The following is a 26846-nucleotide window of genomic DNA, read 5'->3' on the forward strand; positions in this document are numbered from 1 at the left end:
GATTTTGTAGGTATGCGTTTATATGAACTACGAAATGTTTAGTGTTATGTTTATGCGAACTACGAAATTCGTAGGCGCATGCTAACGTGAACCACATCTTCACGAATTTGTATATAAACTGCGAAACGTTAAACAATTATAATGTCGTCGGCTTAGCAGATTGCCTTTCGACAGAAACATTTATCCCATCACTATTTGGTAAAGGAACGCTGCTGAGCCACCCGAGGTAGGTTATTTCATGAAAACTACAACAATGGATTACACAATTTCTATTTAAAGCTTTCGTGACTGCAGGGATTCATCTTTTTGGTTCTTTCGGTAAAGTCACGTAGAATAATTCGTGGGAATTATTTTATTATGCTTTATTTTTATTATTTTATTACTTCCCTTCTACGTGACTTTACCGAAAGAACCAAGAAGATGGATTACAAAATGTTGAAGGTTTATGTTCATGTGAACTACATTTTAAATACGTGCATTTAAAAAAACTGCTTGTGTTTAGTTTGCTGCCCCCACCGCACCTCCGATTTTGACGGTTGGCTACGTAGGTTGCGAAAGAAGTTCAACATCCACTGCTCGATGAAAGTCCACACATCCTATTTGCATTAAGTCTGATGAAATGTAGTTACGAATCTTGAGAACGACGGCATGCGCATGTTAACTACGGAATTGACACCCTAGTCCGTGTGGACTAGGAAATGTAAAAGGTGCTTATGAAACGCACAAAAGTGCGAACTAAGATTTAAGTTTCATTGCCGATATAAATTTGACACTCTTACAAACTGCACAATTAAATGCGTCTGCTTATGTCTTGTTGCATCAACTATTACAGTTATAAAAACGTATAATTATTGCGCAGATTTACACGACAGACTCTACGCGGTATGCGCATGTAAACTAGTATTTTGAGTACCCGGACACATATAAATTACGAAATCTAGAGCGATGGCTCAACCGAGATCTCGCGAGACCTCGCGAGACATCGTCAAGTCTCGCTTTGCTTCGTCAAGTCTCGCGAGACATCGTCAAATCTCGCTTTGCTTTGTCAAATCTCGCGATATTTCGTCAAGTCTCGCGATACTTCGTCAAATCTCGCGATACTTCGTCAAGTCTCGCGAGACATCGTCAAGTCTCGCGATACTTTGAGCCGAGGCCTACCCCTGGGCGCCAACGCTGATCACCTGGTCCCGAGGGGGCCCCGTGCGTTCTACCCCCTCTCGGGGGTCTGCTGTCATTCCTAGGGGTCCCAGGACCCCCACCGCTTCGCTCCCCACTCGCAGACCCCCCCCCCCTCTACCTCACGTCTTGATCATCTCAGAACCCGGCGTGCTTCGCTAAGCGGGATTACTGTGGCGGGTGTACCAATATCGGGTCTCGGGACCCCCTCCACTCATCTCTCTGCCTTCCCAAGGGCTCTCAGGAACCCCCCGGAGTCTCTTTAAGTTTCCTCTCAGGGGGGGCCTCGGGTGTTTCGGCCCCTCTTACCCCCTCTTAGGACCCCGGTCCGCACGGTGGGGGTGCTCGCCATGTCCACGGCGATGTTGTTCGACTTCACGGAGAGCAGGAAAGCGCTCACGGTGAGTGTGGCCGTGCTCACGAGAGACCTCTCCATGCGCTACGAAGCCGGTGTCCCGAGTTTCTGAATTCCCGCTAAATCGGTCCTGGGACTCCCCTAGGTCGACTCGGCCTCAAACGAGTACCCGGTGCGGTTGTGTAAAACATCGCGAATTGGGGAGACAAAGGCGGCCGGGCGTGGTGCTGGCCACCCCCCCCCCCTCGTGTGCCGTGCTGCTACTCGCTATCACAGCACTTGCACTTCTTTCGCACCGTACGTATTCAACCGTGTGCTAATCGGAGGTGCGGTGGTGAGGGGGGATACAACAACATTGAACACAAAGCAGTTCTAAAGCAACGAGTTTTCAATCTAGGTTTAAAATGCCGTAGCCAATTCATCTTAGGTCGATAGCAATGCGTCACTTTTTGTTGGAAAGTCAACGCTGGTTATCGTATGTGCATATAATGTACATGTCCCCGTCGTGAGAATGTGGAATTTACACCACTCGCTCACGGGGGGCCTGCGGTAGAGAAGAGCGCGACACCGCTGTCTAGCCAAACTGGGGGAGAAGACGAGTTGAGAATAAAAGTTTATTTTGTTTTATTCCCAATGTCTATTCCGTTTTGTACCTCTGGGTAGGCCTCGGCAAGGTAAGGTAAAAGTTAAAAGGTAAAAACAACGAGCCTACCTTTACCCTACCTTTTACCTTACCACAATACAATCACTCTACCCTACCTTGTACCCTTTAGCACAGCGGTCGGGAACCTATGGCTCGCGAGCCATATATGGCTCTTCCAGTGACGGCATATGGCTCCCAGACAATTTTGAGTTGAAACAATAATTAAAAAAAATAAAAAATCAGTTTGGAACTAATTTTAAAATGCTTTTGATATTACTTAATAATACTGTGTCATTTTAAAGTGAACAGAAATTAGTTTTGAAGATACATTTCACGGGTCACGCCTGCATGAAGCTCAACCTCACCACGTATGCACCCGACTACGAGGCCATCAGCAAAACCATGCAGCACCAGAAGTCGCATTAAAAGTAAGACATTTAATTTATTATACGTTAAAAATACTATATGGCTCTCAATGCAATATATTTAGAAATATTTTGCTTTTATGGCTCTCCCAGTCAAAAAGGTTCCCGACCCCTGCTTTAGCAGGTAAGGTAAAGTGTAAAAACAACGAGCCTACCTTTACCCGACCTTTTACCTTACCACAATACAATCACTCTACCCTTACTCCATACAAATTACCCGATTACAGGGTAATGACTAGGGTACTACTACACATGAAAACGGTCTATAACGGTAAATGCTGGGTAGAGCGCTTTACTCATATAGAATACTCTCGATTATTCCAATTTTACACGCTTTCTATTAACTCACTCTGTCTATTGTTGTCGTTGTGATATCAAATCTTGCAACTGCAAACTAGGTATACTTATGTCATACTGATGACAATATATTCTAGTCATAAAAATGTATATATTTTTCGACATCATTTTTGATATGTTATGTTTCGGCTTGGGTATAATTGTCCACGCTCAACTGACGTTGGCTCTAATTGGCCACGGTTCCTTACGTTCTGGCAAGCTTCGGGGCCACTTCCTGGAGTCGTAGAGTTCTGCCATTACTAGTAACATTTAATAAAAGCGTGTTTTATAAAAAGTTTGTTTTAATATTACTTATTAATGGAGGCCACGGACTGCGCCACGGAGCTTTTAGCGGTAAACAAGGCACCGTGTTTACCGGGTAATACTTCTCGCTACCTTTACCCTACCGGGTAATTCTTCTGAGCTACCTTTACCCTACCCTTTACCTTGCCCCTTGGCATGTCGACACCTTTACCCTTTTACCCGGTAATAAGGGTAAATTACCTTACCTTGCCGAGGCCTACCTCTGGGCCTGTGGACCAACTCACCCGGAATGCCCCAGATCTGGGAAGCTCATCGAGTTGAGCCTGGCGAGTGCTTGGCCTGGGCGAACCACCAGACAGTAATTAACAGGTGCCATAGGCTGCGAGGCAGAGGACAGTGCAGCATCATATGTTTGTTGTATATAATGTAGTCGCATATATATTGATGCGGCTCTGGCGTGATGCTTAACGCACTGGACTATGTAATGGAGAAGTTGTCGATTTCCCGGTGTGGCAATACAAAAAAAAGGCTTGTTTCTTAAACCTATGGCCTCTTTTCAACCCAGCTGTATTATAAAACACAGCGTTCCCTTTGTCCATCAACTAAATTATAAGAGCCTTCCAGAAGACCTGAATAAAACATCTCTAGAAAGTGGACACCCCCCCCCCCTCCCAGATGTGGGGGTTAAAAGTTGATCCAACCGAGTTCCAAAACAAATCACTTTTATTTTGTAGGCGTATAATGCCGAGACACCCCTACATACAATCGAGTCGGTAGTATCTGCACACATTGGCAGGGGTGGGGGGGGGACATCAGTCGGGACGAGTAGCCGAGAAGCCCTCCCCAGGAGCTAGAGAGAGTAAGGTGGCCGCTGGAGGCCGAAATTCTCGTCCAATAAATTAGCACACCCACAGATGCTCGCTATGTCGCATATGCGGGGTAAAGTGTGGGTCCTCTCATCACATCCAAGACGTCTGGCCGGCATGGAAGAGGAGGCCAAAATGATCTCTAGATGAGAGGGGCTTTCTGGACCTCTCTTTCGTAGAGGCCCTTCCGCCAGCAGTGGTTGCACACATCAAACAAAGTTTATCTGCAAGTTTTACCACAAGCATGTGTGCTTAATGCAGACTTGATTTATTGCAGTAGGTGTCTCCTGTATTATTGGCAGAAATGATAAAGCCTTACATTTTTCTTCTTCTTGGTTCTTTTGGTAAAGTCACGTAGAAGGGAAATAATAAAAATAAAACATAATAAAATAATTCTCACGACAAACCTGTTCTTCACCTGAGGACGGCTGCTTGCGTTGTGGCCGAAACGTGAGAATTATAAAATGTTTTATTTTATTATTTTATTATTTCTCTTCTACGTGACTTTACCGAAAGAACCAAGAAGATGAATCCCTGCAGTCACGAAAGCTTTAAATCGGAACATTAAATTTTTGTTTCATCACCATGAGCAATACCATTGCAGGGTTGCACCTTTATCATTTACAATGCATGTACCACCCCCACCCATGCCTCACCTCCCTCGCCCCAATCCCCTCTCTCTGCCTTCACAGATCTCGGCATGGGAGTCTCTGAAGAACAAGAGCACCGACGTGATCGTGGCGGCTTTCGGACAGCTGAACGGCAGGTGAGTGGAGCGTAGGGAGCATCGGTGTAGGATGACACCCAACAACCTCCCTTCTCTTACACTTACCCTTATCTATTAATCAGCTAATCCCCCCTCCCACTTTTTGGCTCCTCCCCCCCCCCTCTTACCCTATATAATCACAGTTCTCTAAACAGCTCTCTTTATTCACTACATCATTTTTTCTGTGGCGGTTCCACCTGAAGATGGATGCTTGTGTTGCTTCCGAAACGTCGTGATTTAATTTAGTTGTTTTTATTTAAATTTATTTTATTTTTTAACCTACGTGACTTTACCGAAGACCCCCAAAAAGTATGGATCCGTGCAGTCACGAAAACTTCAAATCTAGAACCCAACTGATACCCTGGGAACGATCCAAGCCAGGAAAACCATTCGCGATCCCAGTGATCCGGGCGGTTAGTGCTCGTGACTCTTCGAGCTGGGCTTGTGTGGTTTATTCGTCTCTTCACGACACCAGCAACTCGCCTTTTTCACTCAACACTGTGACCACGCTCTACCATGACCGGTACCTGAATATGTATCACATTTAATCGGACCTCAAAAGTTACGCATGGTTGAGCTTGGGTTAGTCCTAGGATGGGAGAGCTGTCCGGGAAAATCGGGTTTTGTTGGATTTGGATGCGATTTTGCCAGGAGATAGCTGTACGGCAGTTTACTGTTGAAGCCATCTGTGCGGAGTTTCAAATGTTATCTCATGTGGGGTAGAGTTTTTCTCTGAGTTCTCCCTTTTCCTTCCACATGAAGCCAAACATTCAACGATGTAATTTGTCCAATGCAGATCCGTTCTGAAAAGTATATACGCAGCAAAGCTTTCCTGGATAAATCAAGGGCTTTATTAATTCGCTCTGTTTTGCAATGTTCCTGTTTGATGTAGTGAGCTGGAAAAACGGAGCGCACTGGACCAGGCTGTCAGAGACGTCCTCAAGGAGTTGATCGTGAGTGCACACGCAGTCACACACTCTTGCAGCCAAAGACAAAGATCCCCCGTATAGCCTTAACATACTAGCTTTAACATACTGTTAAGGCAATACCACCACTCCCCAAAATATATCGTCACACACACACAGTCCCAAAGTTGCGCACAGTCACACGCTTATACATTCAACCTGTCAAAAACGGTAGCAAAGTCACATGCAGTTACACACACGGACACATTCACACATTGTCACAATCACGTCACGCTTTTGTATGGTCAGTGTGGTGGTTACTTATTCTTCTGTGCTTTCCCCTATGGTCTGGCATTCCCATCCCCCAACCATACATGCTGTTGACACCTGCCCCTGTTCATGTCTAGGCTCAAGGCCTTTTTCCCCTTCTGTCTTTGTCTCTCTAATAAATAAATATGGCCACTGTTTCTTTAGAGCAACCTGAGATGCGGTCGTATTGAGACATATCAATGATAACATTGTATTGTATAGAGACACTCAGCCTCGTATAGAGGCCTTCCTATTTTCCTTTGCCTATGACCGACTGCCTCCCTCTCTGTACAACACGTATACCCACGGTTTCTATCCAGTCATCTTGGGACGCGGTCCCATTGGGACGGTGCATAATATCGTGCAATTGCGTTGCATGATATTGTATTAAACTATATTAAGTTCTTGCATGTGCTGCCCATATGTCTTGTGCAGGTGAGGCAAAGCGACTGCAAGGATGTCCTGGCGGTTATCTCACTCAGCATTGACAGCGTCACGGCAGGCATGTAACCGCACAACCATGGTGACATTGATAACAGCGCGATGAATTGGTGGTGGATAATGATCATGATGATGACGACTGATGATGGTGATGCAGTTGTAGAAGACCCTTTTTATGGTGTAAAATGCAACTGTACCTTCAAATTACAAATAATTTCAATGGATATATTGTGCAGTCTTTAATGCTGACTCGTAAGGCATTTGTTAGCGAGAGGATTATATTTTAACTGTGATGTTGCTTTACATGACTGTATGAAATCTTAGTCTTGCAATAATAAAAAAAAAGTACACATTATTTGGGAATGCTGCTGCTGCGTTGCCAATGGTGCACCAGCACAAATAGAGAACGAAACAACTCATCCGTCAACAACACTGGACTTAAATAACAAAAAGGGAGATAATAGGCAACGTTTCTGGTAGTGGCCCTTCTTCTACAGCACATAGTCCAGAGAGGTATGTGCTATGAGGAAGGTCCACTTCCCGAAACGTTGCCTATTATGTTTCAGGCAGTGTCATACGTGGACAGAGCTAAAACGGAAGGCCAAAATCGCCGACGTCTTTGAGAAAGCGACGTGGCCTACAGAGAGAGATTTATGAGAAAGCGACGTGGCCACAGAGAGAGATTTGTGATTGTGTTGAGATATGTGTTGAGATATTTTCGTTTATTATTTGCTTCAAATGAAGTACAGTCTCTTGTCCTATAAGGCGGTAGTTCTGTTCCTGAAGAACACTGAACAAAGACTGAGGCCCGTGGGTAGCATCTCGAAGCATGCAGCAGCAATCCCGCCTTGTGTGATGCTCCGCCGAGGCAGTAGTACAACCGCTTATTCCTTCTCGCTCGACATATTTCTGTTCACTCGATCACAATACAGGCAGTCCTCTACTTACGATAGAGATGCGTTACGACGACCCCATCGTAAGTCGAAAATATCTTAAGTCGAAGATGGCCCAGCCTACCCAGGAGTCTTAAAGAATGGTGATTATTTAGCAAAACAGAGCAATTTACAGTACTGTACTGTATAAACTATATACTGTATGTATTTATTAATTACAATACTGTATTGCACAGTAAAATGTAAAGAAAAAAAAAACAAGGTAAATCCTTAGCCTACCTATAGGAACTGCAATTTAATAGAAATTTTTTTCAGGTAACAATCCTAGCTGCTATAAAAACTTTTAACATGCATCGAACGAATCGTATCGTGGTAACCTTAAAATTAAATTGCTAAAGCTACGTATCAAACATGCATTGAACGTATCGTAACGTATCATATTGTCCTGTACTCACCAAGATTCTGTCCGTCGTCTGCATACTTGAGCGATGTTAGGTTGTTGTTGGCAACTTTGTCGTATCGCTATCGCCATCGTAAGATCGAAATATCGTAAGTCGGACCATCGTAACTCGGGGACTACCTGTATATCCAATTCGCATCCCTGTTATAAATATATGTTCCCTGAACAGACTTACTTTGGGGTTAAAATAATATAATAGTATTCTGACTCGTAGGGATGAGGGATCCAAAGTCAATGGGATCAAAATACGATGTCGCGCTGTTTCCCCGACGACGCAGGCGTGTGCTCGGCGTCCACTCCGTTCCTGCTGCTGGGAGATCTTCTGGACGGCCTCCCGCTCGACCAGTGCGACCACATCTTCACTTTCGTGGAGCAAAACGTCGGCACCTGGAAGGCGGTAAGAACGCCTGAGATGGAAACATGACCCTGAGATGGCAACAATCCATGCAGCACCTTCTGCACAGCCACGAAACTGAAGCTATTTTCATTTTGCCAGGTAAGGCCCACTGAGCTATATAGCCCTTTTTTTAGAAGCAACCTGGCCACAAATGATAGCTCAACTTAGTGGCTTATCATGTGGATTTTATAGCAGCCAAATACTCTCAACGCACGCTTCTAAATGTGGAGGTAAAAACCGAAGGACCCGGAGAAAAATCCACGCAGCCCATGGGAAGAACATTCAAACTCCAAATATACAGGCACCAGGGTCGGAATTGAACCAACGACCTCCTGTATACCAGGCGAGGTATTCAACATCTCACTGCCGCTCGATCTCCTCAGTGGACGCCCTCGGATACGTTCCGTTCCTCGGCTGCGGCTCCATCATTATGCTTGACCATCATCCATTAACCCCTCCAGCGATGTGACCTGCTCAAGCCTAAAAGTTTGGACAATGTCATTAGCCTGTGAATGCTCCCTAATCCACGTGTTCCTCTTTCTGTTTCTCAATGTGATTCTGAGCATACGTCTCACCACGTGCCTTGGCACACTTTTCAGACCTTCAAGAGTGGCTTGGTGAATATCTGAAAGGCTGCCTGCGAATAATCAAAGCAGACAGTGGCGTTACTGTGTGGCCTGTGGTCTAGAGTAAAGTTATCTACAAGCATCGATTTAATGACGATAATAAATGGTCAGTCGACCTTGGATGGGGATTTGAACCATCAACCTTTGGACTGCGAGGCAATCGCTCTCGCCACAGCCGCACACTTGACCAGGTCTCCGTTGCGTTTTGTGAAGTCCCGGAGAAATTAACGCGTTCCCTACCCCTGTTTCGCAGAGCACGTTCTACTCTGCCGGCAAAAACTACCTCCTGCGTATGTGCAATGGTGAGCGGGGGCTGTGAAACACACACAACAGCAGCAACAACCGCCATTCGCCACTAAGTGGCGGTGACGTCACCACGGCGCTTGTGCCAGGCACGAGGTGCACTTTGAGGCCACGTGAAGTGTAGAAAGATTGCTGGCATGATGTCATGGTTCACACCCGGGTGTTATGGATTGACTGCCTGAGATGACTGGCAGATACACCACCTGTACTCCCCACTGTGGTAGCCTGCTGCGTTTTAGCTGCAAGGCGCTCCGCTCGTTGTTGTGAGTGTCGCTCCACCGTATATTGTTGTTGGGAAGGCAACTGCTTCCAACTGCCCAGTCACATCCTTCACGAGCTTCCGCTACAGTGGCTGATCTTGACATTGCTGGTACCAGACATTGGAAAGTCCAAAAACTCCACATCCTTCTGTACCAAATCTGTCCATCTATTCCATAGCCCATCCCACGTCCGTGTAACCCCCTCTATCTGGCCAAACAGAAGTGGCTTGGGAGGCATGTAGTGGCTGGGCATGCGGTGTACACGACCCAGCAAACGCATCCTTGCCTGTCAGAGGAGCTCACAGATAGGACTGTGTCCAGATCTTTGAAGGATCTTTGAGCTCACACAATCCAGTCTGGTTAAACCCTGGATGAATTGTAGGCATGCCAGCCACACAAACCACAAGCACACACACACATGTGATCTGTGCTTTTGTGTGTTCCACGCACAGTGTGATTGTCCCGTGCATGTGTCCTGCATATACACGTGATCATGCCGTGTGTCCCGAACACACAAACACAAACACACACCTTCTTGGTTCTTTCGGTAAAGTCACGTAGAAGGAAGATAATAAAATAATAAAAATAAAACATAATAAAATAATACAATTCTCACGACGTTTCGGCCACAACGCAAGCAGCTGTTCTTCACCGCTGTCTTTCCGACAGACCTGTTCTTCACCTGAGGACGGCTGCTTACCTGTTCTTCACCTGAGGACGGCTGCTTACGTTGTGGCCGAAACGTCGTGAGAATTGTATTATTTTATTATGTTTTATTTTTATTATTTTATTATCTCCCTTCTACGTGACTTTACCGAAAGAACCAAGAAGATGAATCCCTGCAGTCACGAAAGCTTTAAATCGAAACACACACACACCTGTAACCATCCTGTGCACACGTGTCCTTCACTCAGACCTGCTCCGCCGCCTGTCCAAGTCACAGAACACCGTGTTCTGCGGACGCATCCAGCTCTTCCTCGCGCGGCTCTTTCCTCTCTCGGAAAAGTCAGGTGAGACGCACACCCAGGCGGGCGCGTAGCGACGTGCCGATTCGTCGACCGAACCTCGCGCTCGCGACACGCGCGCCGTTGATTGCGCGTGCTTTCGTGCGAAGCGGGCCAACTGTGTGGTGCTCTCTCACCGCTCGTTGCAGAGGCTCACGGTTTGAATCTACGGGCAGCCTTAGTGTTTAAACCATAGAATACGCGCCATCCGCTTTGGAGCAGATGTTAACTATCCCCTGGTTCCGTTAGAAACGTGTAGGCCATTGTGCGTCGGCGTCATGATCTACATTTGGCGAATGTAAAACATTTCCTCGCAACATTAGCCAAATTACGCCATGGGACTTATACACGGCAACATCGTCCCCTTTTGTAAAATCACCATGTGAAACATCGTGCCTTCGTTATAGCCTTGCACTATAATAATGGCGCAAATAACAAACGCACGCATTTGGTCTTGTAGCTAAATAGGAATGATGCCAAAAGTTTGAAACATTATTTTGAATCATCAAAATCAAATCAACAGTAAAACCCACGAGTCTCCCCAGATGGACGGCCAAGCGGCCGTTTGTCCGGAGAGTGAGTTTGATGAACGGGTAGGTAAGTGGAATGGAGTTAATGATGGGGAGGGAAGGGGGATTTTGGGTAAGCAAGGTAAAATAAGTGAGTGTTTTAAAGGAAGAACCAAAAATATGACAGTGAGGCTAAGTTACGTGTTTGACTTGGTCTCGCGAATAACGCCGAACCACCAGACGCCAAGTAGCTGTCGCTGAGTCAAAATCAACGAGTAAAATCGCAGCTGGACATTGTACCAATTAATCGAATTGCTTGGCGTGTGGACTGATTTATATTACAAGCCCAGCGACTGGTGATCATGATGATGGTAGTGGTGATGATGATGATGTTGCCCCTTCCCATTGTGCTCAGGTCTGAACCTGCAGAGTCAATTCAACCTGGAGAATGTGACTGTGTTCAACACCAACGAGACGGAGAGCACGCTGTGTCTCAAGGTGAAGGGCCGTGGCTGTGGGCCCGACACGCGCAGGGTCAAGGGAGAGGCGCGTACGGGAATGCTCGTGTGTTTGCGTATGCTTTTTCGTGTGTCTGTGTGTACAGCGGTTCGTGCCCCGCGCTATGAACAACTCGACGGCCCGAATTCGATTACCGCTCACGGCCAACACCAGTGACGATTATCTCAACCGGTCTTGGGCCCTCTCCTAGCGAATACCAAACGTGCTCAATTATTCAGCCTGATGGTGGTGGTGGCGGCGATGCACGCCTGTAATCCGGCATTGTGGAGCTCGCGAGGGTTGGTGAAGCACCGCACAAATGTTGTGAACCTCCCTTCCCAGTGGGCGTCGAGCTGAATGCAGTACCGTACGTAAAAAACGTGGACTCCCATCTGTTCCATCTACATGCAATAGAGCGTTGCCCCACCTCGCACGTGTGGGTTTCCTCTGGGCGCTTAGGTTTTCTCCCACTTGTAAACACTCGTGACCGATGATAACGCTAAATTTCGATTTAAAGTTTTCGTGACTGCGGGGATTCATATTCTTGGTTCTTTCGGTAATGTCACGTAGAAGGGAAATAATAAAATAATAAAAATAAAACTAAATTAAATTCTCACGACGTTTCGGCCACAACGCAAGCAACCGTCCTCAGGTGAAGAAACAGAGCTGTCGGAAAGACAGCGTTGTGGCCGAAACGTCGTGAGAATTAAATTTATTTTTATTATTTCCCTTTTTACGTGACTTTACCGAAAGAACCAAGAATGCGATGATAACACCTTAATATATAGAGGACCGCAGAGATTGGCAGTGGTGGGAATTTGGTATTGATTGCTGCTGCCCTGCCACTTGCGTCTCTCTCTCTGAGAGCGAGCAAATGTTGTGCAAGTTGACACTTATTATTTGCGTCCGTGTGCATTGTGTGTCCCGTGTTTTATTTGTCAACGCGTTGCTCTGCAGCTGACGGACGATCGTGATGACACGGTGGACATCGAGGAGGGAGAAATGGGAGAGGACGATATCGTTACCACGAGGTGTGGACGCTCACTAACCCCCACGCCTGCACCACCACTCCCTTCTCTCTCTCTGTACCTGGTAGAGCACCGGAGCAATGCATCAACAATACCCAGAGCGGAGAGCTGACTCGGAATTGAGAACGCTGAGCTTGACACCTGCCTATGATTAAATTGGGTTACTGAATCACCATTGGAACCTCATTTGCCAGTAAAAAATATGATACAGTGATCCCTCGTTTATCGCGGTTAATGGGGACTGGAACCCCTCGCGATAGGTGAAAATCCGCGAAGTAGGATTGGCCCCCTAGGAATTTCCGTATATGTGTGTGTGGGTACCAGAATGTTTAAAATATGTATATTTATACTTTATATATATTTTACTTAAATCTATTTAATTATAAAACCTTAATATTATACACTCTCTCTCATACGATACGTATTATGGTGTTCTACACTCACCAATGACAGTAGTATCTTGAGACTTGACTCCAGTAATGACGACGATGACAATGACGACGATGACAGACCTGTGCAGTTCGATGAATGTGATGATGAATGATGATGATGATGGTGTTACTGCACAGGTATAATGAGGCCTTTAAATCAGTTCGAAAAATCCGCGATGCACTGAGGCCGTGAAACTTGAACCGCGAAGTGGCGAGGGATTACTGTAATTGTTTTTTTACCCTTCTATCCGGCAACAAAACTGACACCTTTTTTACAAGGAGTCATGTTTGCATAGACCGCAATACCTGCAGTCGTAATACAAACAAAAAACATAACTCTGATAATGTATGCACTGTCCTTGAAGTTGATTGGTCCACACCCGAGACAGCTTTCCTTAGAGCCTAGTCTCACATGGGTTGGACCAGATGACGCCAAAAGGCGCACCTTATTACTGAATGTAGCCGACGGGTTAAGGGTCTCAGCCTGGTCACTCGATGCTCCGTATGAAGGATGTCGTGAGTTCCATCCCGATCCCGACGCCTGTATATTTGGAGTTTGCGTGTCTCCCTGTAATCACGTCGATTTTTCTCCGGGCCTTCCGTTATTTTTTTAGAGCGTTCGGTTGCTATAATTGTCCATGTTATTATAAGCCGCTTGGTCGAGCTATCATTTGTAGCCACGCAAGCACGCTTCTGGAAAGGAACTGTATAGCTCAGTGGGCCTTGCCTGGTAAAATAAAAATAGTTTAGTTGATACTCCACCAAAAACAAATCATCGTGCCTCCCCACAGCTCCGTGCCAATCGACTACAACCTCTACCGCAAGTTCTGGTCCCTGCAGGACTTCTTCCGCTGCCCCTTGCAGTGCTACGACCGCCTGCAGTGGAGGACCTTCTCCAAGGTGTGCGTCTGTTCCCACGGCCTCTTTAGAGACTCGTACATAATGAATTGTAACTTGCAGCGGCGCCGTGTCAGTCTACATGTGGCGATGATGATGATGTGTGTGACAGCTTTTTGTGTCTGTCTCCTCGCTAGTGCTCGGACGAAGTGCGTACATGTGGTGATGGCGGCAGTGATGATGATGGTGTGTGACAGCTCTCTTGCCCCCCCTGCCCCCCCGCTAGTTCTCCGACAAGGTGCTAACCGAGTCTACATGTGGCGATGATGATGATGATGTGTGACAGCTCTCTTTGTGTCTCTCTCCTCGCTAGTTCTCAGACAAAGTGCGTACACATGGCGATGGCGGCGGTGATGATGATGATGATGTGTGACGGCTCTCTTGTGTCTCTCCCCGCTAGTTCTCGGAAGAGGTGCTCACCGAGTCTACATGTGGCGATGATGATGTGTGACAGCTCTCTTGTGTCTCTCTCCTCGCTAGTTCTCAGACAAAGTGCGTACACGTGGCGATGGCGGCGGTGATGATGATGATGATATTGTGTGACAGCTCTCTTGTCTCTCTCCTCGCTAGTTCTCCGACAAGGTGCTAACCGAGTCTAAAATGTGGCGATGATGATGATGATGTGTGACAGCTCTTTGTGTCTCTCTCCTCGCTAGTGCTCAGACAAAGTGCGTACACGTGGCGATGGCGGCAGTGATGATGATAATGTGTGACAGCTCTCTTGTCTCTCTCCCCGCTAGTTCTCGGACGAGGTGCTAACCGAGTCTACATGTGGCGATGATGATGATGATGTGTGTGACAGCTCTTTTGTCTCTCTCCCCGCTAGTTCTCGGAGGAGGTGCTCACCGTGTTCAAGAGCTTCAAGCTGGACGACGCGCATGCCAGTAGCCGCGTCCACGGCGCCGGCGCCGTCTCCCGTGCGCACGGGGAGCACGCTTATTTCGCCAAGTTCCTCACCAGCGAGAAGGTGGGGGCCACAGGCAGAGGTCGCAAACGGGTTTTGATTCCTTACCCGTACCCGGCCGCACCAGGGTCGCAAATGGGTACCCGTACCCAGCCGGGTACGAGTAGTCGTTCCCTATCCGTACCCGTACCCTACCCGAAATGAGTGACAAACGGTTACTCACCAGTGACTCACGGCCTACCCGTACCGGCCGCACCAGGGTCGCAAACGGGTACCCGTACCCAGCCGGGTACGGGTAGCCGGGTACGGGTATCGGGTACCCGATTGCGACCTCTGGCCGCAGGTCTGGGAGGGGATGCAGCCGGCGGTGGGGGGAGGGTGGGGGCTCTCTTCCCCATAATCCCCATGGAGTCGTGGTTATGTACGGAAACACGTGATTGCGCGTGTCTGTCTGGGAGCGGTAATGTAGCGGTTAGCGCGCTGCGCTAAGTACCCCGCAGCCCAAGTTCCATTCCTGATCATGACCAACACCAGTGACGATTATCTTAACTGGTTCTGGGCCTCCCCTAGGTTGACTCGGCCTCAAATGAGTACCTAGTGTGATGTGTAAACATCGCCACAAGGGAGACAAAGGCAGCTGTGCATGGTGCTGGCCACCCACCTTCTTACACGTGTCATGCCGGGCTTTATAGCTACTCGCCCACAGCACTTGCCCCAACAGTCAGGCTATACAGGGGATCTTTGACTTCTTTATTTATATATCTATGTGCTAGTGCGTGGATGTCATTTTCTGTCTGTGGCTAACATTAGTGGCCGCGATATCCTAACCGATCCTGGCCGACCTCTTTCATCAACCCAGGCTGTCCAGCGTGGTGAAGTACGGTCTTACAACCCCCTTAACCGACATGGTGCGGGAAGGCATTCAGTAATCAATTACAAAAGCTCTATAATTTAAATATTTTTTACAGCGCTCGTTCCAAGATTGTTTTTATGCTACTCGGGTGGATTTTTCTGTTTGTCTTGTCGGGCTGTCTGGGTGTTTATGCATAAACTGTAAAACTAAACTATAACCAGGAAAGGCCCACTGAGCTATTATAGCTCTTTCTCAGAAGCAACCCGGCCACAAATGATAGCTCAACAGAGTGGCTTCTGTTGTCGAAATGTATAGCAGCCAAATACTGTAAACGCATGTTTCTAAATGTGGAGTGAAAAACCGGAGGACCCGGAGAAAAGTCCACACGACCGCGGGGAGAGAGACACGCAAACTCCAAATATACAGGCAGCACGGTCTTAATTGAACCCACCACCTCCTCCATACCAGGCGAGGGAGTTAACATCTCGCGACCGTGGCGCCCAATCATTATGGGTGTTGCACTGTCGGTGTAGCGCGTTGTGTTGAGCACTCGTGTCTTCTCCTGTGTCGCTTGCAGCTGATGGACCTGCAGCTGAGCGACAGCAACTTCCGGCGCCATGTCCTGCTGCAGCATCTGCTGCTGTTTCAGTACCTAAAGGGTCAGGTGAAGTTCAAAAGGTCAGCTCAGCCTCTAGCATAGCTGACAGATACAGCGTGGCTTACAGCTAATCGACACCTTCCACACCACGTCACGGAATTTCTCACCACTCGCTCCGCAACACACCACCCCACACCGCAGCACACCGCACCGCGAACCCACACTACAGCGCAACTTGCCACCAACTCGCACACCACGTACATACTAACCCACGGCACGCACGGCACATGGTAGAGGTATCGCAGCTTGCAGGTGTGTGATCTGTACCGCCCCTCTGTGTGCATGCGAGCTGCACCGTCCGTCTGTGTGCAGTGCACGCGTGTCCGAGCGCTGTGTACCGGCTGTCGTTTCAGCTCTACGAGTGTGCTTACTGACGAGCAGTCGCTGTGGATCGAGGACACCATCAAGCACGTCTTCCAGGTAGACCAGGCCTGGCGCTTGTCGAGCGCCAGCCTTGAGCTGGCCTGGAGCTAGCCTCTTGCTGGCCTGAAGCTAAGCCCAGAGCTGGCCTGGTGGCACTAGTCTGGTAAAATATTAAAACTAACTGTTCACCATTCAGGGTCACGATTTATTGAAGAATGTACGTTTTTTTTTGTCGCTCTGTTTCTGCCGACAGCTGCTAAAGGAGACTCCTCCCGAGGGTGACAAGTTCTCAAAGGCCATCGAGGTGAGTCCGTCACCGCTGTCGGCCACTGCACGCACGTGCTCACGCGCCCACATGCACGCATGTGCGGCCCAAAACTAACCTGACGCTGGCCTGACCTGACCTGCGATGCCTGTCGCGTTGGGGAAATCCAGTGGCCAAGCGCCACCACCTTCTTCGTTCTCGTTGCAGCACATTCTGGCGCGAGAGGAGAACTGGATCACGTGGAAGAACGAGGGCTGTCCCAGCTTCGTGAAGGAGAGGTACGGTGGCACAGAGGCACGGCGCAACGCACGCAGTGTCCGACGGACAGGGTTCACACGTACTCGGCACGCGCGGCGTTTACGCGTGTGCGCGCGCACACACACACGCGCCGGTCAACGTTCACGCGCGTACTACTTTCAGCAGACATTGTTCACACACACACAGGGCAGCCGACAGTGATTTCTTGTGCCTGGGAAATATTGTGCTCGTGTTCGTCTGTCCGTCTGTCCGAGGACACTTTCATGAACATTAAAAAAAAAACCTCGAACCAAACAACTCAGCACATTCGTCAATAACACTGTGGTCTTAGGAGGAAAAGTATAATTGGCGACGTTTTAGTCAATGACCCTTATTCATAGCTTATAAACATGGACCTTCTTGCATAACCTAAAAGCAAGCGCTGCCCATACCCTAAACTCGACTCGCCAACACCCACATTTGTGGGCCATTTGGGAAAGATTTGGCAGAAAAATACTTTTAAAAAAAACGGTTTTTATTCAAACAAACAACATCGTTGTGCTACATAACGGTGCGATTACCGCACGCAGCGACGTGTATGTGCCCACTTGCGTAACGCGTGTGCGCGTGCGTTTGCGTGTTTCTGTCGTCCATGAGCACTTCACTTTGTGTGTGCGGTTGCATTCCACAGCAAAACAAAATGGAGGCTCCCTTCTTCTTCACGTGCTGTTTTTTCCAGCTTGCATTTCTCTCTCTGTGTACCGATGCGAGCTGCTGACACTGCCGACACGCGGACGCTTCAACCCGAAGCTGAACTTTCATGTGAAATATGAACCCACCGCCTCGATCTCCCCCTTATTGCTCCTTCACCCCCTCTTCTACCCCCCCCCCCCCCTCCAACGCCCCCCCGGTCAGACCGGCAGAAACACGGCCCCATCGCCCCCGCAAGAGGGCAGCTCCTGAAGACTTCTTGGGCAAGGGGTCCCACAAGAAGATCCTCATGGGCAGGTACCTGGCGTACTGGGGACTCTGGGCTTGTAGCAGTTTTTCTACTGCTGGATGAAGGCCTTCCAAAATCCGTCGCACGACATCGTACCATCATCGCCGTCCTCGTCACACCAAGATTGCGAGTTGTTTGGCTTTAAACTTGAGAAATAAAGCAGCACACGGATGAGCAATGATTATTGCCCTTTTCAAAATATACCTTCATGACCTGGGAAACTTGTTATCGTGTGATTGAGACAGCCATTGATGGACAGCTGAATTGCAATAATTTTCAAATCCATCAAGACAATACCGTTTAAGTATTGACAAATATTTGCTCTTATCATCATCACCACCATCATCATCGTCAAGCTACGTCACCATCCGGCTTTTGGTGGATTTTAAGATGTTTGTCCATCCTGCAAATTAAAACGTACGAAGGATGGTAATCGTTTGTGTTTTAAGTTTTCAGATTTCAAGTTTATTTTAGTTTTACCGGGTGAGAATTCGGGAGACCAAGCTAGTCTCATTTGCAAGAGGCAATGAATGTGTGTGTGAGCGTGTGTGTGTGTGAGTGAGTGTGTGAGTGTGTGAGGGGGTGAGTGTGTGAGGGGGTGAGTGTGTGAGTGTGTGTGTGTGGGTGAGTGGGTGAGTGTGAGTGAGTGGGTGAGTGTGTGAGTGAGTGTGAGTGAGCGGGTGAGTGTGTGAGTGTGTGTGAGTTTGTGTGAGTGGGTGAGGGAGTGAGTGTGTGTGAGTGCGTGAGTGTGTGCGTGAGTGAGTGCGTGTATGAGTGAGTGGGTTAGTGTGTGAGTGAGTGTGTGTGTTTTATTTTTTTTTAAACATAATATAAGTTTTAGTTTTATTATTTTATTATTTCTCTTCTACGTTACTTTACCGAAAGAACCAAGAAGAAAAATAGATACTGTTTACCTGTTGACGTGTTCTACTCTAACACCGGTGAGACAAGGCCATACAAAAAGGATGTCTCTGGTGTAGGCCAATCATTTTCAAGGACAATGCATATATTATCAGAGCATGTTTGTATGTCTTGCCACATGTTTGTGTGGTTGATGCAGACTTGATGCCTTGCAAAAGGTATCTTTTTGGTGTTTGTAGATCTTAACACCTGTTTTTTTTGCCAGGAATGGTAAAACCTGATCTTATGTTCCACTAGTTGCAATGACCGTTGCATTGAGTGCTCTGCAGGGACCACTCTTCTCTACTGCTCTTGCTGAGCGCTGTGACCACTTTCTTTGCTGCAGCGACGAGTTGACCCGGCTGTGGAACTTGTGTCCCGACAACATGGAGGCCTGCAAAGCGGAGAGCAGGTAACGACCACCGTCCACGCAAAACTTGCACCTCGGAGGGGGGCGGGGGGGGGGGTGAGTTGGCGAGCTGTGTGGAGAGTTGGTGAGCCGTTACGTGCGGCGGTGGTGAACTGATGAACCTGGTGTGTTTTATGTGGTGTGCTGGAGAGCTGATAAGACACGCAGCGTCTTGGTGAAATTAAACTAAAAAACTATTCTTTTTTTGTACCAGGTAAGGCCCACTGAGCTATGAAGCTCTTTTTAAATCCTTTATATTAAGTTCACTTGCTTGCGCGCTTACGACCGTGCAAATCTTTCGGTCGTTTTTTTACCCACTTCCCGCGATCCAATCGAGCTGACATTTTGCACACAGACTCGTTGTGCATGACAATTAATTTTCGTGAAAAAAAAATTCCTAAATTTTACACTTATTAGGAAAAAATAATTATATGTAATTACCAATTGCTTAATGGTGGCAAACAATCATCTGACCCATAGGTGGCAGCCATCTCAAGCCAGAGGACGAGAGGACTCTAGCCGCCACGCATATAAAGGATTTATAGTGAAAAACTTAGTTTTTACGGGTTAATTTTTTCAGAAGTGACCTGGTCACAAGTGACGGCTCAACAAAGTGGCTTAGGCGCCGTCCATAAATGACGTCACACACGTGGGGGAGGGGGGGGTCAGACATTTGTGACGATGTGTGACGAGGTGAGGGGGGGGTTGAGAAATGTGACGTCACATCAAAATGCGCAACTTTATATAAATATAGAATTGTTATAACAACACTAATTGTTCTAACAACACTTCTACAACATCAGAGTGCAGTGCCACATTAAATAAGCACGACAATGACAATAGTTTAAAGCGATTTGAAGCATGTTTTATTTTCAAAATGGAAATATGGTTTTGGGGGGGGGGGGGGGGCAGAGCTTTGTGACGTCATATTTGAGGGGGGGGGGGGTTCTGACTTTTTATGACGCCGTGTGACGAGGGGGGGGGTCAAAAATCGCCTGACGCCATTTATGGACAGCCCCTTACTGTAGAAATGTACAGCGGCCAGGTACTCTAAACGCATTTTGATTCTAAATGTGGAGGGAAAAACCGGAGGACCCGGAGAAAAATCCACGCAACCGCGGGGAGAACTTGCAAACTCCAAATATACAGGCAGCAGGGTCGGAATTGAACCAACGACCTCCTGTATACCAGGCGAGGTATTTAACATCTCACTGCCGCTCCATCTCCTCAGTGGACGCCCTCGGATACGTTCCGTTCCTCGGCTGCGGCTCCATCATTATACTTGACCATCATCCATTAACCGCTCTAGCGATGTGACCTGCCCAAGCCTATATACAGGAATCGGGGTCAAGCTAAAACCCATGACCTCCTGCACACCAGGCGATGTAGTACACATTGCCACCGTGGCAACCATTTTGAGGATATTGGCGAGCCGGTGAGCTAATAGATCATGGAGCGCTGTAGTGAGCGGGTGGGGGGTGTACTGATGAGGTGTTGACCATTGCTATGTGCTGGTGATCTGTTGTGTGAGCTGCAATGCTGGTGAGTTGTAGCACTGTACTGGTGAGCTGTTTGCCATTGCTCTATCATGGTGAGTCATCAGGTGAGCTGCAATGCTGGTGAGCGGTAGGGGTGTGGAGTACAGGGGAGCTGTTGGTTCTCGCTTTCTGCTCGTGATTTGTCGTGCGAGCTGGATTGCTGTGGCGTGTGCCGTATGGTGGAGCTTGCCGTGGCGGTGAGCTGGTGGTGACCCGCATGGTGGCGCTCGCGTGTCCGCGTGTAGGGAGTTCCTGCCGTCACTGGAGGAGTTCTTCGACGAGGCGATCGAGCAGGCGGACCCCGAGAGCATGGTGGACCGCGAGTACAAGTGAGGAGCGGTGGCGGCGCCCGAGCGAACAACGCGACTGGCTCCCCCCGTGTTGCTGCCATTATTCGATGTTATTTGTTAACGCTGGTTTGCCAGGGAGAAGCCTCCAAAATAAGCATCGTTTGCCAAGTCTCGTGGCTGTCTTTCAGGAGGGTCCTGCCACGTAGGTTTTTGCGGTGGTGGGGGGGGGGGTGGAGGTGGGGGTGGGCGTGATGGTTGTTGTGTACAATCTCAGTTGTGTCATTAGCGGTGACGCCGCCAGATTTGGACTGTGATGCCGACACACAATGGTCGTGATGTGAATAACGTCACGGGGGCTTGACTATGTACTGTGAATTAGACGCCACGTAGTATTTTCAAGGTGAATACACCCGCAGTTGTAACCAGTGCAGGCTGCTAGGTTCAAACCACGAACCATCCGCAACACACAGTGAACAGCTCTGCCACTAGGCCATATCAACCCCCCATGATAATGTCCGTGCTAGCGTTAGCGCTGGCGATAGTTCCAGTAAGCGTGAGTGCGAGTGTTACGGGGGGGGGGCGGTTGCGCAGCGGTTAACGCACTGCGCTCCTGAACCCTGCGACCCGAGTTCGATTCCCGCTCACGGTCAACATCGGCGAGAAGTATCTGGATCGGCACTGGGCCTCCCCCGAGTGCTGCTCTTGTCGGTGCCGGTGTTAGCGGCAGCGCCAGCGCGGGTGCGCCAGTGCCCCTGTCCGAGCTGCCGGTTGTGGTGATGTCGCTCTGTGCCTCCCCTCCACCCACCAGGGTGGTGAACGACTCCAACTACGGGTGGCGCGCGCTGCGTCTGCTCTCCCGCCGGAGCCCTCACTTCTTCCAGCCGACCAATCAGCAGTTCCGCAGCTTGCCCGAGTACCTGGAGAACATCGTGACGCGGCTTGCCAGGGAGATGCCTGTACGCCCTTCACGGACTTCCCCTACCCCCCCTCCTCGTTTCATTCACTTCACCTAGCCATAAATGATCATCTGATGTATGTGTGTTTGTAATGATAGTGGAGAGCGGTGGTGGTGCAGCGGTTGGCGCATTGCACCCTGAACCTTGCCAGCCGAGTTCAATTCCCAGTCGCGGTGGTGACGGCGGCGAATATTTGAACCGGTCCTGGGCCTGCTAGGTCAACTCAGACTTAAATGAGCAGCTGGTGCAGTGTGCAAACATCAGAACTGGGGAGACAAAGGCGGCCGGGAGTGGTGTTGGCCACTCCATCTCCGCGTATGCCGTTCCAGTCTTCATACATCCTCGCTAATAGCACTTGACTCATCAGTCTGTTAAAGGCTATAGAGGTTAGCTTTGTCTTTAGCATTGGTTGCACACTTCACTACCAACCCAGCAGGTTAAGATCGATTCCCAGCCAAGGCTCATAACAGTGTACAATGTAATCTGCACCAGTCACTTGGAACGGGGGTTTCTCAGTGGTGCCTCTGTGATATCCGCGCCTTCTCTGGGAGAGATTCCAATGGATTCTTCATCTGATGACGCCAAGGGGACAATTGGCATAAAATGCGGGGAAAGACGGCAAAATCGTAAACGCATTGCACGCATGTGCGTTATCGTGCCCGTATGAATGTACACATCTGTGAATGTATACCTGCATGTGTGTACCTGTGTTTGTGTGCAGCCTCCGTCAGAGGAAATCAAGACCGAGGATGAGCAAGATAACGATGACGGGCTGCTCAAGGACGGAGACAGTGAGATACGCACGGAGACATGGGGTGGGGGGGGCTGGACAGGGTGGAGGACACGCGGGACATGTAGTTGAACACAAGGTTGAGTTGAAGGACGCACGGGCACACCGAAGTGAGCAGGGACCATCGTGTACAGCGCACGCAAGGACACCCACGCAGCGTCACACAGATCAGTTCAAGAACAAAGAGACGCGGGGACGCGCAGATTGATCGAGAGACGCATGAAGATGAACACAATTGGAGGAAAGTGCAGTTGGCGAGAAACCTAACTTTTCCCATTCCCAGATGTCTGCAAGTTGCAGGGTGGTGTCCCGTTCACCGCTGAATCTCGGAACGTGTAAGCGGTTCAGCGTAAATTTTATTTAGAGGCGTAGTAGCGCTGTTTTTAAAGACATTGCACTCACCGCAGGGAACTGGAGCGAACACGACACATTCTAGACGATGTACATGTACGTCATCAGAGGGTTAAAACTGGCTTGGCACACAGAGAGGGTGGTTGCGTCCGACGCCACGCCGCACAAAACACATTGGCGAGCACGCAAAGCGCTCTCGCTGCCCGACGGTCGGGTGAACTCCGCGTGACGATCGGGTGAACTCCGCGCGACGGTCCGTCCCCCGCAGGCCCCGAGGGCGCCGCACGCGCCGTGACGTCGCGGCACCTGGAGGCGTGCGCTCTGCTGGTGGGCGCGCGTTGGCGAGCGCTCGTGCAGCACCTGCAGAGCGGCGGCGACGACGACGAGGAGGAGGACGGAGAGGGCGGGGCGAAGGCCGGCAGCGCATCCGGACGCGGGGAGGACGAGGACGATGACGAGGAAGGGGCCCTGGAGGCGCTGCTCGCGTGGCAGGAGAGGGAAGGCCCCCGCGCTACTGTGGAGGCCCTGCACACCGCCATCAGCGCCATCGGCTTCTCGCCGCCGTCTGACGGCTCGGAGCCCGACACAGAGGGGGACAGGGATTGAGGGCGGTGGTCGGAGCTGCGGGTGGGGGTAGCGCTGCCCGTGACCGGCTTCTCACGCTGACCCCTGATCTTTGGCCTGACCAAGAACCTGACCCTGAGGTGTTATTGGGAAGGCCGTGTGAGAAGCCCAGTTGTTAACGGGGCCTTGTCTCGAGGGCTTAGTTGGTAGCGCCAGCCGGGCGTAACTTTGACCCTCTGCCTTAGCCTGACGCAGAACCTGATGTCTAAGGCTCTGGGGAAAGATGGGAGTGAAGGGGGACGGATTGAGGGCGGTAGAGAAGATGGAGCAGGCTGACCTTGACCCTTATCTCACCTCGAACCTGACCCTGACGTCATCTAGGAAGGCTATAGGGAGAGCTGGGATGTATCGGAGCCATTGGCTCGAGGTGTTGATGGTTGGTCTTGACCCTAATTACGATACTGGAACGTTGTCGAGATGTTGTTGACTTCCTGATGAGCAGGGACAGCCGGCTCCTGCTTTGGGGCCATGGCTTGAGGCAGGGGTCGCAACCGGGTACCCGATACCCGTACCCTACCCGATACCCGGCTACCCGTTTCCCGGCCGGGTACGGGTACCCGTTTGCGACCCTGGTGCGCCCGGGCACGGGTACGGGTAAGGAATCAAAACCCGTTTGCGACCTCTGGCTTGAGGTGTTTCGCTGTAGTAGGGCGCGTATGTGGGAATGTAGCGCCCCCTTGTGAGCAGATGAGAGGAAACGTCACTTGAACAGATCTCAGAAACAGCTGGCCGATCTCCACTTCGACTGCTGTTTCCACTGCTGCTGCTCTGCATGTGGATGGGGTTTTTCATCGTTCAATGACGTGACTAAAACGCTGGGGCCTTGGCCGCGATAGGGACCTTTGAACATGGCCCTGACCTCACCCTAGATTGTTGTAGACGTGTTACTCTACCCAAGCAGGGACAGCCAGAGTCCTGGGTGCAACGGCCTTAGCCTTTCAAGGCCGTTTACTCCTTCCACCATGTTCACAATTCATCAGGCAGCCAGACCTAAAAGGTCCCAACTCGTTGCCATTATTAGTTTTTAAGAAGTAAGTCCGTCCTTGGTGGAAATTAGCAAAGGGAGCAGCAATCGTATCTGTTGAACAGTCCCTTGTAGAAATTCCATGTTCTTGTGGCCAGCACCATTCTAGCAAAGAGAACCAATCGCTGTTGGCTTCCCACAAAGCAGGACATACTTTATAACGGTGGTGATAAGTATGATGAAGGGTTTGAGTGCCTCACCGTCTACGACTTACGGTAACACAATGTAAGCTCTGTCGTCCTGGCCTCGAAGCAAGGGCGCTTTCGCGGGTCATGTAGCGATGTTTTGTTGTTGAAGTTAGCAGCTGTCCTGTGAATTTTTTTTATTTCCCACAGATCATTTTAACAAAAATCTCGCCCATACCAGCAGCGTGGTTGGGGACACATCAATAAACTTTTGGTAGTTTATTGTTTTGTACCATCTTTCCAGAGATGGCTGCACAATGATAATAAACTCACTTAATCCAGCCACCACACGTCACTCTCGGCACAAATCCTAATTTGTGTACGGATGAGATTTTGTGACGTTATCAAGTTTTTTTTTTCCAAGACCAACCAATCAGGGGGGTGCACTGCCCCCCCCCCCAAATTGTTCGCAGAGCAGAGAAGACGCGCTCTGCTGGGGTTTTGTGATTCTACTCTACAGTACAGTACCCACGTCCTCCTTGGTACGTTTGACATGCAACTGTTTGAAGAGAATGTTTTAATAAAAAAAACTTTGTTTTTAAGAGTTTGACTTAAGTTTACATGGAATGTTTTAAGATTTTTCAGGGTGCTTCACATTTTTTTAAACACTTTTATGGAACTATCGTTTTTAATGGAAATAGAACAGATAATATATACTGTAACATGATAACACATGTGATGTTAATAGCTTCAAAAAGTAAAAGTCTCCACTTGTTCGCCATCATTGTCAACACGTTGCTTGGAATCTTCTCCAGGTGGTCTCTAGAGCCCGGAGTCACGTTTCTGGTGGTTTTGTTGCAAATTCTCCGAAGTGTTCACATTTTTTTGAAGCACCCTGAATATTCAGATTCCAAAGAACACAGGATGAGATGTTACTCTCCTTTGTGCAAGCACTTCCAAGAGTTCATGAACAGTGAGCCTGGTGAAATTTGGGGAGCGCATCGTCAGTAGTGACCCTTTGGTTCCTAGAGTGTTTCGGCCTTTCATACTATACACCCTCCCCAAAGGCGGCCAGCGACAGGGTGATCAATCCTACGCTTGCGTCCCATTCCCAATTAGTCATAGGAGTTGCCTTGTTGTTGGTAGCCAACATCCCATGGGACTATGCATGGCAGGGGCGTCCTCCCTGAGTCAAGTATTGTTGACTGCATACCTCCTGGCCCTCTCACTTTGGGGCCCAGCTGGGGTCTTTCCTCTTCATCCAAACCACTGGTGGTTTTGTTGCAAATTCTCCGAAGTGTTCACATTTTTTTGAAGCCCCCTGAATTTTCACGTCGTACACTTAAGTGGGCATTAATCCTCACCAGCATCATTATGGATCTAGACTTGAAGTTTTCGTGACTGCAGGGGGGATCCATACTCTTTGGTTCTTTCGGTAAAAGTCACGTAGGTAGAAAATTTAATAAATCACAACGTTTCGATTGCAACACAAGCAATCATCGTCAGGTGTGAAAACCACGGCAAGATATTTTTTTCACCGGTCTCACGAAAGCCGGCGAAACGACACGAGAGCGGACGGGACACTTTTGGCGCACTCGGCAGGCACTGAACATTATCCGTAGGCTTTATTTATCGTACCAAATAAAAAAAGCACCGGCATCACAAACGTGAAGAAGACATCGATATCGTAGCTCTCTGCGTGTACCCATGTGATACAACGTGCGCGCAATGAAGGTGACGTCGTCCCGAGACTCGTGGTTTCAGGAG

General features: G+C 49.0%; 1 protein-coding gene across 2 annotated transcripts; it reads left to right on the top strand.

Moving 5' to 3' along the window:
• The first annotated feature begins 1127 nt into the window (after positions 1 to 1127).
• On the top strand, positions 1128 to 25689 carry THOC1 (THO complex subunit 1). 2 transcript variants are annotated; one of them, XM_061549270.1, is made up of 21 exons: positions 1128 to 1577; positions 4758 to 4831; positions 5724 to 5784; positions 6481 to 6547; positions 8118 to 8236; positions 9116 to 9164; positions 10340 to 10435; positions 11354 to 11484; positions 12394 to 12467; positions 13687 to 13795; positions 14619 to 14759; positions 16127 to 16227; positions 16561 to 16627; positions 16824 to 16874; positions 17043 to 17113; positions 17988 to 18080; positions 19319 to 19384; positions 21165 to 21248; positions 22018 to 22165; positions 22887 to 22956; positions 23575 to 25689. In XM_061549270.1, the coding sequence occupies exons 1-21, from the start codon at positions 1527 to 1529 to the stop codon at positions 23910 to 23912; spliced, it is 2061 nt and encodes a 686-aa protein (XP_061405254.1). In that variant the 5' UTR covers positions 1128 to 1526; the 3' UTR covers positions 23913 to 25689. The 2 variants fall into 2 exon arrangements, with proteins under 2 accessions (XP_061405254.1, XP_061405255.1); XM_061549271.1 differs by having other exon boundaries at positions 11354 to 11436.
• The last annotated feature ends 1157 nt before the right edge of the window (positions 25690 to 26846 follow it).

Source organism: Lethenteron reissneri, chromosome 10 (genome assembly GCF_015708825.2).
Source record: "Lethenteron reissneri isolate LAM-NWPU_2019-01 chromosome 10, ASM1570882v1, whole genome shotgun sequence".
Classification (NCBI taxonomy): domain Eukaryota; kingdom Metazoa; phylum Chordata; class Hyperoartia; order Petromyzontiformes; family Petromyzontidae; genus Lethenteron; species Lethenteron reissneri.